At 54.0% G+C, this 13,298-nt stretch overlaps 2 protein-coding genes across 2 annotated transcripts; both read right to left on the bottom strand.

Moving 5' to 3' along the window:
• Window positions 1-6,955: 6,955 nt before the first annotated feature.
• On the bottom strand, window positions 6,956-9,402 carry PtrM4_012110 (uncharacterized protein; the record flags this gene model as incomplete). Its single annotated transcript, XM_001931151.2, has 2 exons — window positions 6,956-8,671; window positions 8,722-9,402. 2 exons carry the CDS (start codon window positions 9,400-9,402, stop codon window positions 6,956-6,958), a joined length of 2,397 nt encoding a protein of 798 aa, XP_001931186.1.
• Window positions 9,403-10,331: 929 nt separating this feature from the next.
• On the bottom strand, window positions 10,332-12,977 carry PtrM4_012100 (SLD3 multi-domain protein; the record flags this gene model as incomplete). Its single annotated transcript, XM_066103040.1, has 2 exons — window positions 10,332-11,558; window positions 11,793-12,977. The coding sequence occupies 2 exons, from the start codon at window positions 12,975-12,977 to the stop codon at window positions 10,332-10,334; spliced, it is 2,412 nt and encodes an 803-aa protein (XP_065965242.1).
• Between the last annotated feature and the right edge of the window lie 321 nt (window positions 12,978-13,298).

Below are 13,298 nucleotides of genomic sequence, written 5' to 3'. Positions count from 1 at the left end.
GGCGCTTCGACAAAAGGCATACCCTTTGACTTGCTACTCTTCTTAGACTTCCTGAGCCTTCTGAGCTCTCCAAGGACACCGCCTACAGCAACTGGCTCCGGTTCTGGCTCCGGTTCTGGTACCGCTTCAGGCTCGGGCTCGGCTTCTGGCTCCGGTTCTTCGAGCTCTGGTGGAGGAGGTGGTGCGTCAGCAAAGTCCAGCATCTCCGCCTCATCGTCAGGGAAAGCTCCTATTCCTGGCGAGCGTTGAGCAGGTTCTTCGACGGGCACTGGGTCTGGCTCAGGGATCTCTATTGGGGCTTCCACTACATGTTTTGACTTCTTTGACTTCTTCAGCTTCTTCTCTTCCTTCAGCCTTTTCTCTTCTAGCCTTTTCTCCTCTTTGGACGATAGCTTTTTACGTGGTCGCTCGACAACCACTACCGGGGGTTCTGGTTCTGGTTCTGGGACCGCTTCCTCTATCACTGGCTCTGGCACTGGCTCTGGTTCCGGCTCTTGCTCTGGTTCTGGTTCTGGTTCCGGCTCTTGCTCTGGTTCTGGTTCTGGTTCTCGCTCAACGTGTCGATGCTTCTTAGACTTTTTCAGCCTCCTCTCCTCTTTGAGCGATAGTTGCTTTGGAGGCGGCTCTTCTATAACCGGGGGTTCTGGTACTTCTGGTAGCTCTTCGGGAAGCGGCTCGTCAAGGTCAGGCTCGGCTTCAGGCTCAGCCTCGGGTTCCGGTTCCGGTTCCGGCTCAGGCTCAGGCTCAGGCTCAGGAATTACGGGAACTTGGACTTTGGGCTCTACTCTCGTTTTGCGGAGAGAGATACCCCAAGCACTGCCCCAGCCACCGCCTGCTTCCTTCTCTTCCTTCCTGGTGGGCTTCTCGAGCTCTGCCATTAGCTCATTCGGGTCTGCATCCTTTACAAGATCGAACAAGTCGTCGTCGTTCATAGCATCTGCGGGTGGCGGAGGAGGCGGAGGAGGCGGAGGAGGCGGAGGAGGTGGTGGAGGAGCATCCTCGACAACGATGCCCCTCTTCTTTTTCTTCTTCTTATCCTTAGAGGAGACAACTGGCTCAGGCTCAAGGACCAAGTCTTGCTCAGCGGCAACCCGAGCTAGCTCGGCCTCTTCGGCTTCTTTCTGGGCCTTCTCGGCGGCTTCGGCGGCTTCAGCAGCTTCAGCAGCTTCAGCAGCCTCTCTGGCTTCATTTTCTAGCCTCTCCTGCTCCTCCTTCTCTAGCCTCTCTTGCTCCTCTTTCTCCTCTCTCTCCTTTTTCTCCCTAGCTTCACGTTCACGTTTCTGCTTTGTCGTTTCTTTCTTCTTCGTAAGACCAAAGAGGCCCCATCCAGAACTTTTTTCCGCTTCCTCCTTAGCCTTGGCTGCAGCTTCTTCAGCTTCTCTTTGAGCTCTCTCGGCAGCTTCAGCGGCTTCAGCAGCCTCACGCTCCAATCGTTCCTGCTCCTCAGCGGCCACGCGAGCAGCTTCTTCTGCCTCCAGACGTTCTCGCTCTTCACGCTCTAGACGCTCCTGCTCCTCCCGTTCTAGACGCTCTTGCTCTTCACGTTCAAGGCGCTCTTGTTCCTCACGCTCGAGACGTTCCCGTTCTTCACGCTCCTCGCGCTCGATGCGCTCCTTCTCCAGCCGCTCCTGCTCCTCCTTCTTCTCACGCGCTTTCTTCTCTTTGGCACTTTCCTTCTTCTTGGATGAACCCCATATGCTGGCTCCCCACCCAGCGAGCTTCGATGCTGCAGACTCTTCTTGCTGCTTCTTCTTCTCTTCTTCTTCCGCTGCTAACCGAGCTGCCTCAGCCTCTTCTGTTGCGATCCGTGCCGCCTCAGCCTCAGCCTCTATACGCGCCTGCTCTGCCGCTTCTTCGGCTTCACGAGCAAGACGCTCTTCCTCTTCTTTCTCGGCAGCCTCCTTCTCCAGACGTTCTTGCTCCTCTCGTTCCTTCTTCTCGCGCCTCTCGCGAGCTCGTTTTTCAAGACTTGTCTCTTTCTTGAGCGGCTTGGACGATCCACCCAAAGAGCCCCACATACTACTTGACTTTGTGCTTTCTTTGTCTTTCTTACTCTTCTTCTTCTCCTCGACTGGCACCTCTTCTACCACCGGCTCTTCAGCTGGTGGTGGATCATCCAGTGAAATCAAATCTTCAAAGTGATCATTTGCTGGGGCTTCATCTGCCGCTTCTCCTTTCTTCTTCTTCTTTGACGTGGTTGCTGGGACAGCCCAGATGTCTTCCTCTTCCGCAGGCGGAGGAGCTTCGATCTCTTTTGGCGGCGGAATTCCAGATTCAAATTCACCCGGTGGGACAAGAACATTTGGTGGGACGAGCCCCTTCTTGCCCTTTTTCGCCTTTTTGCCAATGTTGAAGGCTGCGCTACCCCAGGGATCGTCCTCATCGGGTTTTTGAACGGGTGTCGTAGTATCCTCAATGACCTCGATAGGCGCGTCTTTCTTTGGGTCCTTTTTCTTCTTTTTACTCCAAGATGGCGCGCCCCAGTCGTCCTCATCATCTTCCTTCGGCTCTTCGACATCAACTGGTTCTTGGACAGGAGCTACCTCTTCGATTACCGGTGCAGGTGGTGCAGGCATTGATACCAACTCAACGTCCTTGCTCTTCTTCTTCTTCTTTGACCCACCCCATATCGAACTTAGGCCCCAATCAGCGCCCTTCTCTTCCTCTTGCACCGAGTCAGACTCCGGTGGAGGTGGAGGTGGCTCTTCGACGATCGGCTCCTCAGGTACAACAACTGTACCCTTCTTCGCTTTTTTACCCTTCTTCATGACAGGTGGTGTCGCGCTCCAGTCATCCCAGGTATCTGTTGGCTTCTCTTCGGTGACAGGAGGCTCCGGATCAGGAACCGCCTCAGGTTCTGGAGGAGGCGGTGGGGGTAACTCTTCTTTTGCCACCCTTTTACCCTTTTTCTTTTTAGCTGTTGGGGCTGCACCACCCCAGTCGGCCCAGATATCGTCGTCTTTCTTCTTACTCTTCTCAGCTTCAGCAGCAGCAGCAGCAGCAGCCGCATCCTCTTCCTCTAATCTCTGTTTCTCAGCTTCCTCCTCTTCTAACCGTACTCTTTCCGCCTCTTCTTCTTCCTGACGCCTAAGCTCAGCCGCTTCTTCCTCCTCTTTCTGGCGCTTGGCATCCTCCTCTTCTTTCAATTTGGCCTCCTTGTCCAGTCTGATTTTAAGTTTCTTTGCCTGGGCCTTACTGAGCCCCGCGAATGGATCTATAGCCGGAGCTTCTTCCTTTGGCGGTTCGGGTTCGGGTTCGGGTTCGGGTTCTGCTGGTTCAGGCTCTGGTTCCGGTTCTGGGGGTGGAGGGTTATCCTCAACCGCACCCTTCTTCTTTTTCTTCTTTTCCTTTGTATTACCAAAGCTGAAAGATGACCAACCTTCCTCCTTCTCAGGTTCCGGGGCAGAAGCAGGCTCTTCTGGTACACTGTCGTCAATCAGGATTCCTTTCTTCGACTTCTTCTTTGACTTTGCAGTGGCAGCACCTGAAGCCCAGCCATCGTCCTCTACCGGCTTGTCCTCAGTTATCACCGGCGCAGCTTCCGCGTCTTTGAAAGCATCGAATTCAAAGTCAAACCCTGTGTCCTTCTTTTTCTTATCCGAAGAATCCCAATGATTGTCTCCATCCGCGTTCGCATCCTTGGCGCCAACTGCCGATGAATTCAATCCCCAACCCGATGGTTTGGTTGCCGAACCCCAGCCAGAAGCCCAGCTACTAAGTCCGGGAAGCCCGAATCCAGATCCAGCTTTTGGTGCAGCAGTGTCGCCGAAGTTCATGTCAATCTTTGATGGAGCTGGTTCGTCAAGAAGAATGTCGTCGAAGGTTGTTGCTGGCTCTGCCGGTGGTTCAGGAGGGGGCGGGGGTGCGGCTTCGGTAGTCTATCGTGAATTAGCGCGTTGCGAGATTTGACTACGTAGCCGAAACTACAAACCTTCCCCTTTTTGCCCTTCTTCTTTTTGCCGGGAGCGCCCGCACCGAACGATGCCCAGTCATCAGTAGTTTGAGATGGATTTGCCCAGCTCAACTCAGCTGCGGCTTTTGTTATTGATATCGTGGATTTAGCTGCTGCGGCTGCTGCGGCTGCTTCCTCCTCTTCCTTCTTCTTACGCTCGGCTTCCTCCTCCGCCTCCTTTGCTAGACGCTCTTCTTCCTCCTTCGCTACTCGATCCTCCTCTTCTTTGGCTATGCGCTCTTCCTCTTCCTTCTGCAAACGCTCCTCCTCTTCCTTCTTCAAGCGTTCCTCCTCTTCTTTCTCCTTTTTCGTCTTCTTCTTCCCCTTGTCGCCACCACCGTCTCCACCGTCCGCGCCTCCAGCCCCACCATCTGCTGGAGGATCCCCACCGCCATCGCCACCACCGGCGGCTTCTTCTCCTTTGCTCTCATCAGCTGGGGCAGCTGCAGGGGTGGACTTCTTTGCAGCGCCGGTTGCCTTCTTCTTCTTTGCGTGTGACTTGACGCCAGCTTCACTATAGCCGAAGTCGATATCTACGTACAACGACTTGGCGTCGAAGAATAATGAAGAGCCCGGTGATGAGTTCTTAGTTGTGCGCGGACACTTTGGAGCATATGAGCGTAAAGGAGGGTTGAGTGAGTCGAAGGGTGTATAGGCGGGGGATTGTGCAACGGCAAGGGTATCAGTAGAGGTATAGTCTGGGGGTAGATCTGCAATAGACTCGTCGTATGAAGGTGGTGGGGATGCGTGGGTACGAGGTGATGGGCTCCATGATTGTGGAGAATGCTCAGAGGTGTGTGGACGAAGGCCAGGCAACCGGGTTGCAAGATGGTATCGCTGGGTAAGAGTTAGAGAACAAGGCGACCGGATAGAAATACGCGAATATCTTCAGCAGTACAATGGAGCATGGGTTGGGGAGGGATCGGGAGGAAATCGCGGGGAAAAAAACCAAACAAGGAAGTGGCGTCATACCCAGATATAATTTCTGCTCGATCTCTTTTCTCCAGTGTGGCGGCGTTCCAGCCGATGCATCGCATATAAAGTGTTATCAAACAAATCAGCAACAAGTTGGTCATTTTCAGACGCGCATTCTGTCATGCATACCGGCGCATAGCCGCTTGCTGGTGAAGCATTCTCGAATTGTGAGATGCCGGTCTTTCTATCCCAAGTCGCATCAGCCGATCCAATCCTCGAAAGCGGCAGGGTCTTTTGTCTCGCAGATGGCGCGGCGGCGGCGACGACGACCTGAGGACAGCTGGTAGGGGACATTGTGCGAAAGTGAGAGGCGCAAATGGGAAGAGCAAGGCGGAGGTAGGCACATGAGCGCTTGTGCGAAACCGCAAATGTCGTTGTATTCGATACGGGCGGCTCGTGTAGTGTAACTTGTTCCGTGGTATGCTGTTGCAGGGACTTGGTGCGTCTCCCTGGAGTCGTAGTACACCAAGGCCAAAATCAGGGCGCTCTGCAACAAGCAGATACGGCGATGCAATCCAGGGCGGATTACACGGGACGAGTCTCAAAAGTCCAGGACAGGCGCGGTCGGGGGCGCAAGATATGCAGGAGACTGCAGACGTGCAGGTTTGCGGCTTCAGCTTGAGTAAGAGGCGAACGCAGGGGAACGGGCGTCGCGAGTGGTCACAAGGTCTTGGATGGTGTGTATGGACGGTTTCCGCAACGCCAATCGCTATCGGCGTCGAATGGCCTCTCCTCCTGACGCACCAAGCCTGTTGGAGCTTGCGGTTCGTTTCATCCACCTCGTCACACACGCGCCCGGACCAGCAGGCGGATTCTCCAAAAATCAAATGAGGGGCGTAGTTCGAGGGGTATTCAGTCGTCGGCGCGGGTGGTCGATGAGGTTGTGCGAATGCTGATCCAAGCAGAGATGGTGAGTCGGCAGAATCAGATCAGATCAGATCAGACCTAATCAAATGCAAGCAGAAACGATGCGCGATGCGGGAGACGGGCCAAAGTTATTCGGCGGGAAAAAAACTTGGGGCTTAGGGCCGAGGTGGTGTGCATGCGCCCGTGGATGATGCCGTGTTGTGCTTCAGTCTGGAGGCGGGTGCACAAGCAGCAAGGTATTCTCGGAACCCATCCTTCTCTGTCTAGCATCCCTCCAGCCACGCCCTGGTGGGCCAATTGCGGAGTCTTTACTGTGGGTATCCGTGCTGCTGGCAGCTGCAATTGCAATGTCCAGCCCGTACGGCCTCTACACCGCCAGTCCTCTGTTGCCCCCCTCCGCCCAATCCTACCGCTCCCCAACAACCATCGCAGAGCGCGGCAAGGGCTGCACGCGTCGCAGACGTGCATTAGGCCTGCCGCTTTCGCTGCCTGTCGCGGCCCATGGTACTTGGACAACGCACACCAGACTGTATTTTGCATCTATCCAGACTCAGACTGTCGAGCCCGGCCATGACGCGCTGTTTGGTGGGGCGTCAACCCCCAACCTGGCCCCAAGTACGGAATCTGCCCATGGGTCTAGGTTCGAGACGGCCGCTGGAGGGGCACGTCGTGCGCCGTGTCTCCCAGACGACTGGCCAACTCACCCACTCACACCCAAAGTGATGCACATGGTGATTTTTAGTCTGTTTTGGCCCAATTGCCTGCATATGCACACTCACATGACAGCCATGCTGGATATCTACGGTAGAGCTAGAAGGTACTTGCAGCCAATACGGCGAACACGTGTCCACATTTAACAGAGGGCGTGACCCCCGCCATTCCTTCCCCGGGTATCAAATACATCAAAAGAAATTATCCTTAGTCGTGACCTCCAAGCGAAGTATAAAAGAAGCTTGCCCAAGTAGAATGTCGAAAAGGTAAACAACGAAAAGAAAACAGAAAAATTCCACGTCGGGGTCTGCAAAATTACACATGATATCGGCCAAAGTCCATGCAGTGTGGACGAGATACGCTAAATTGCTGAGTCGAAATAGACATTACCGTATGTTTTTGCGGCGTGGAAGAAAGGATTTCGAGAAAGTGTAACAGGAGCTGGTTGTTTTATATGTCCTCACCGTTGAGGATCTTGCGTGCTTCGTCAAGTCGTCGTCGCAGGGTTTTGCGCTCATATGCCTCGCCGTACGCGCTTTGCAGGTTGGAGCACACTTGTTGCACACTCGCAGCGAGGCTGTAGATGAGTTGTGTTTCTTCCTCGCTGAGTGCTAGGCGGGCTTCGTCTCTGGAACCCTCGGTCAGGATGCTAAAGATTCTCGAAGTCTGAAGACCGCTAGCAAGCTCTCCGGGCGAGGACGAGCCGCGAGATGTTGACGTGTGAGTGGGTGATAAACCGTTACCGCGTCTCATGTTGATCGCAGAGTCGGACCGGAGAGACAAGAGGCCGTTCTGCGTGCCCGAGCGAGACAGCGAGCGGTTCTGATTAAACAGAATTTCTTGCGAGAACTGATCCATATGCTCGTTCTCCTCGTCGTCATCTTGCTCTTCTGCTGCAGTAGCAAACGTAGCTACAGTTGAGACTGAATCCGCGCTCGTGGTCCGTGAATGGAACGACAGCCTCTTTTCAGATTTGCTTAGCTCGCCCGTAGTCTGCATAGCTGTTACCGGTCGCGTGGTAGCAGTCGAGGTACCAGAACTAGTGCTAGATCGGCGGTCCTCTACGCTGTAAGTCCCCATGGCACTGTGCAGAAAAAATGTCTCATAGTCGAAAGCATCTACTCGATCTTCATGCCGTTCTGTCACAGGCATTTCGTATACCGCGTCCTCGTAGACCGTCTCATCGCCGTACACAGAGACAAAATCGGCGTCACCCGCATCACCCGTATCATCTTCCTCAACTTCTTCAGATTTGTCCTGGTACGCTTTACTCCTCTCGTAAGACGCTACGTGTCCATCAATCTCGTCGTTTTGATCTTGAAAGCCAGCCACAAGCTTTTCGCCGTGCTCCTGGGAGAGCGTGGTCGTGGCAGTCAGGGGTCGGTCTGGTTCGGTTGGGTATAGTAGGCTTCGGTTCGGTTGATCAGTCGTGATGCCCAACCCTGCGTTAGCAGTGGTAGGACTAGTGGCCTGGCTAGCGGGTGATCCCGAATACCATTGATCAGCAGCGGTGAATGGGCTAGGCGCGCGTAGGCTTTGGATGCTTCGGCGTCGGAGATGATCCTCTTGCGCCTTCAGCTTCAAACTGGAAATTCTGCCTTTGAGGTCGTTCATCTGGTCACGGAGACTACTAGCTGAAGAGGCTGATCGGGGTACTCTGGATGCGTCCTCGTCTTCTGGTAGCGTCTCCAGACCAGGCGGAGATCTCGAGCTCCTTGAAGCGGACCTCGCCGCATGTTCTCGTTCTGTGTTGTTCCATGTAGATCGGGGGTTGCGTAGGTGCTCAACGCTTCGAGACTCCTTGATAGGAAATCGGCCTTGGCCATATCCTTCCGGTGACCATGGACCGCTAGTATGGCCAATTGCGCTCGATGCTCGCTTGTTTGATAGAGTCCTTGTCATGTACGAATACGAAGGTGTGAAGGGAAGCGGTACTGACGTCTCGCTCAACCCTCGTGAATGGCCGTTGTTGCCGTTGGGCAAAAGTAGTGATTGCCGATAAGAGTGGATGCGTGGAGGTATCGGCCCCATTCCGGCGTACAGTCGTCTGTCGCGTTCTCGGCTGGCGGCCATATGTTGTGTCAGGTCAGAAGTCACGCTTTTGGAGCTGAAGGTGGGTGAAACAACCAGCGACTCTCGCGCACCACGTAGATTTCCTTCCATGACCTGCAATCGTCAGTGAGCATGGAATCGAGTGCAAGTAAGGCTAGACATACATTCAGCCTCTTCTTGGCATTGGCCAAAATAATCTCTGCCCTCCTGCTGAGTGCTGCTGATGAGTACGGGTCGTCATCCTCATCACTGCCACTATTGCGGTCCTCGGCCCAGCGTTCGTGTCGCATGCTTTCACCAGAGTCGGCGTCAGCTGTAGAACGCTCACCCCTTTCCTGATCTTCGAGGTCTACGCCGCTATCCTCAAAGGTTTCGTGGCTATCAAATCCAGGCCAGTGCTCAAAGTCTTCACTGAAGACGGAGCTGGTGGTAGGACTAAGTTTGCGCTGGTCCTGGCCTTGCCACTGGTTGGGAGAGTGACTATTTGCAGCATTGTGGGTGGGCGACAAGGTCAGCGTCTCGTGGCGGATAGACATGCTCTTAGTAGACGCCTCTGAATCGTTCATGTTGCGCAGCGTGGAGCGCGAGGACTGTGCGGAGAGCGACGGCGACTTTGTTTTTTGTGAGGCGTGGCGCCGGCCCTGGGGTGCTGAACTTAATCTGACTTGACTCGAGTTCGCATGCTTATACAAATCCGACGGCGAAGGGGGGCGCTCCATAAACAAGACGGGCGAAGTAGTACGTTCGAAGTCGGGTTCAAAAGCGGGCAGGATCATGCCCGCATCGCTGAGGGTTGGCGAGCGTTGCCCATGGGGGACAGGCCGGGAAGCTGCAGCGACAGCCATGGCTACCTGCAGTGTTGGGGGGGGGGCTACCTTAGCTTGGCTGCAGTGCTGGACATGTCCGGACGCGTGAAGTATGGCGCAGCGCGAGTCCCGTAGGATCTGGTCTGGTGTCCGGGAGGCAATGGGTTAGGCAAGTAGAATAGGACTCGAGAAGTGAGAGATAGCGGGCGCGTTCCTTTGATTTTCATAATTTCAGCGTGATTAGGGCCATGGACCGACGGCTGCACTGACCAGCCGGCAACTGGAGGCGCTTTTAAGGGGAGCAGCCAAGGGCCGATTGTTCACCATGTGCAGCAAATGGGAACACGCCGTCGGTAGCGCCAAAGCCGTGATTCGTGCACGCAGCACCAGGTTGCTGGCTTCACTCGTGTGTCTGCAAGGGACGCTGGCTACCCCATTCGGAATGACGGCTATCCCTGTTCCTCTCATGGATGCAAGCGGGTACCTGTCGCCTGCGACGCGACCACCGACGCACGTAGTAGCCGCATTGCACTGCGTTGCACGGCGATCGTGCAGTAATTCTCCGACAACACTAACTCACTCACCATCTACCAGTACACGCCTTTACCGACCTGCAGAGCCCAACATGGCCTGCGCACACACCGAGTCTATGGTGACTTTGCCCCCTAGTGCGGCTTTTGCCTGCATATCATCACCACACGGGCCCAAGCTAACCACATACGCATACGGACATATATGTTAGCCTGCTATACAAGGGAAGCCAAGGTAACGTCTCTAGCCAGATGCCCGTGAAATCGTAAACTGCATGTTTGTACTTGACACTATCCTCGTCCATCTCTGGAACCCTATTCTAGTATCCCGACGCTAGTTAGTACGCCGCCCAATGCTTCATCGTGTGAGAATCCCATCCTACGCTTGCTGATGCAGGGACACAAGTCCAATATAAACAAAAACAAAATATCCAGAATCTATGCAAAAGCATCATCGTCGTCGTTCCACCCTAATGCATCATAAATTGACGTTTCAGCTTCGTGGGTATCAGGCAGAGAAAAAGGAACAGGTGCGAAACCCTTTGGTAAGCCTGAACCAGACTTGGACGGAGTCGCAACAACACGTCGTGGTGGAGAGTTACTGTTTCCAGGGGGCGAGCTGCCGAAATTTTTGGCAGGCGTTTCCAGTACTTGTGGCGGTGGAGGCAGCCTTCCGTCTGGCGAAGGCGCCGCCGCCTTCGATGGCGTCGCGAAGATCTTCCGTCGAACAGGTTCTGAAGAAAACACTCTACTGTCCGGCACTTTGGACGGTGTCTCGGCAATGGTCGACTGCGCTACATCACGAGCCGTCGGACGGCGATGGCCCGTTGCCGGTACCATGAAAGCTGGCGGACGTACAGTCGAGGATGGTATGCACAAATCACTCGAGCCAGGTGCTTCCCCTGCGGGTAGCCTAATGAACGGGTTGTGTTGGTGGCGGCTTGGCGTCTGCTCGACAATGTCCTTCGTCCTACGCCCAGCTCGAGGCGTAGCCGAGACCTGAACATCTTTGATCGTCTTTCTCACCGTTGTCGTGGGTTTCCTTGACTTGTTGGCTAATCCAAGACCCCGTTGCTCATTATCAACCGCATAACCACCAGCAGCCAGCCCTCGATTTGGCTTTTTCAGCGCGAGGATAGCCTCTTGCAAGTCCTCCTCAACTCGCTGTCTCTGTTTGATCTTTGCTGAAGCAGCAGCCGATGGCTGCGCAAGATCAATCTGACGACCCTGCAGATGTCGAATCTGCGACATGGATTGCCTGTTGCTCTTGGAAGGACTACGTCGAAAGGGTATGGAAGAGAGAGAAACCTCGCTGCCCTCTCGTTTGACATGCTCTGGCAGGGCGGAATCGGTGGCAGATCGGTTCAAAGACGGCGTTGTTCGCTCAATCGTCCTCCCTGTGTTGTCCGTGGCTACCCTGGCTAGTGAGCGTCGAGGTTTCTTTATCTCAGGCTCTTTCGAATCCCCAGAATTGCGTGAGGTGAGGGGTGGCTTCATGGCCTTCCGTTTGGACGACTGGCTATGGGTTGGTCCACCGAGCTTCTTATTGACTATGAGCGCCTGCTCTGGAAGTCGGTTGATGTAGAACGGTATTATAACTTCGACACAGAAGCTGTGCAGTCGGTCGTTGGAATCACTCCGACCATTTGCATCGGCACCGTCATTCTGTCTCGAATCAAAATCTAGAATACCCATTTCCTCGGTAGCGTGCCATATACAAAGCTTGTCCAATAGTAAATCAAGCTGCAGATTGATATCGTCAAGCTTCTTCTTGCGCTTCTTCATCGTCTTCTGCTCTTCCTGGTTCTGTGTGTCATCGGAAGGTGGTTTGTATGTGGACAGAGCCTCGAGTGCGACAATCTCAAGCATAAGAATGAGCTGAGCAAGCGTTTCGCGGACCCGTAGATCGCCAATTCGCCGCTTAATGCGTTGTTCCATAGTCTCAGTAGCCATACTGTCCCCATTAGGTAGCTCTGATTGCCACCACTTTTTGATAAATGCTTCTTCTTGGGGATATACGCCATTCCGGCTAAGCTTCATCTTCTTCTTTGACTTGTTTGTTTTACCAGCACCTGTAACGACTTCATCATCCGAATAACTTCCTGGTGGTATCGCTTTGATCAGCGATGGTAGCTTGTCATGATATTTCTTCTCGCTAGCTTTCGGACTAAGTAGCATTGTCCTCAAAAATGCGACCAGTTCATGAGTAGTGGGGGCACCCTCTTCTGTCGAGGTAAAGGCGTTCCGTGTTCGCGTAATAGGCCCTTTTGCGAAGTATGCCAAGGAAGTTTTCGACATGTATACAGCATCGAGGTATTGGTGGACCAGCGAAGCAAGCTGCTCGTGCGGTGATGCCAATCCCACCAGAGGCTCAAGCGGAAACTCTGTAGGTACAGTGTCTAGACCGGCGGCGTATTGGTCACGTAAAGCCTCTCCGGGTTGATGCGATTGATTTGTGATCATCTTCGGCACTGACTTCGGTCGCAGCATAGTCATTCTCGCTCGTTTCGTGAGTGATTCTACAGCCTGGGTCTCAACTACAGCATGTCGCCACCATCCCCCCTGCGTGGTTGTTTCTGCGTCTGGTTTGGGATTTGCTGGTAGAGAACGTATATTGGCAGGATCCCATAGTTCTGCGACATCTTTCTCCCTAAGCCAACTTGCCAGCCTGCAAATGCTGTAGACACACAATTGTACCCGCTCTATCGCGTATAGCGTTCTCTTCGTTTCGCAGCGTGCAATAAGAATCTTCGGGGCCCTTCCCCCTTGACTCCGCAAGTCTGCTTCCTCCAGGACATGTATCTGGGCAGTGAAAAGGCTGTGTGGGGCGAAGTCATCGTCGGGAGACGTGTCGAGGAATTTGAGAGATAGTTGGGAACGCGCGATCACCCGTACAGGTCTGAAGGTTGCAGGGCTTGTGTAGAACGATCCAACGTGCGGTCTAATTGTAAAGGGTTCGGTAAACGTTCCGAGACCACAAAGTGAGTCTCTCTTTCGTTTCGAGGGCAACTGGGCCTTGGGTTCGTCGCGGTTGGCGGCAAGTCGAAGTAGCTGGGCAGACGTATCAGAAACTGGATGGAGCATTGTCTTCGTTTGCAATGCGTAGGTGGTCATTGAGACTGCGCATGGTTTGTAATATACGGGGAAAGGTGGTGAGTGAGTGTCGAAGTGGGTTGTTTGCACTTTCCCCAGCAACGCGTGTTTCGGCAGGCGCGAATCACGAAGGCTCGTGCGTTCTTCGATCCGCGCGTGAACGTCATTGTCGAGATCCGTCCCGACACGCCGACTAAGAGGGGATTTTCCGGGATCACGTCAGACCAACAACCGCGAAGTGAATATGTGATTGGATACATGGTCGTGTTGTATGAACTGTATCATGCGTGGTCAGATGTACCCCTCACGACT

This window comes from Pyrenophora tritici-repentis, chromosome 1 (assembly GCF_003171515.1).
Source record: "Pyrenophora tritici-repentis strain M4 chromosome 1, whole genome shotgun sequence".
NCBI lineage: Eukaryota > Fungi > Ascomycota > Dothideomycetes > Pleosporales > Pleosporaceae > Pyrenophora > Pyrenophora tritici-repentis.
This window is presented reverse-complemented; position numbering and strand designations above follow the sequence as displayed.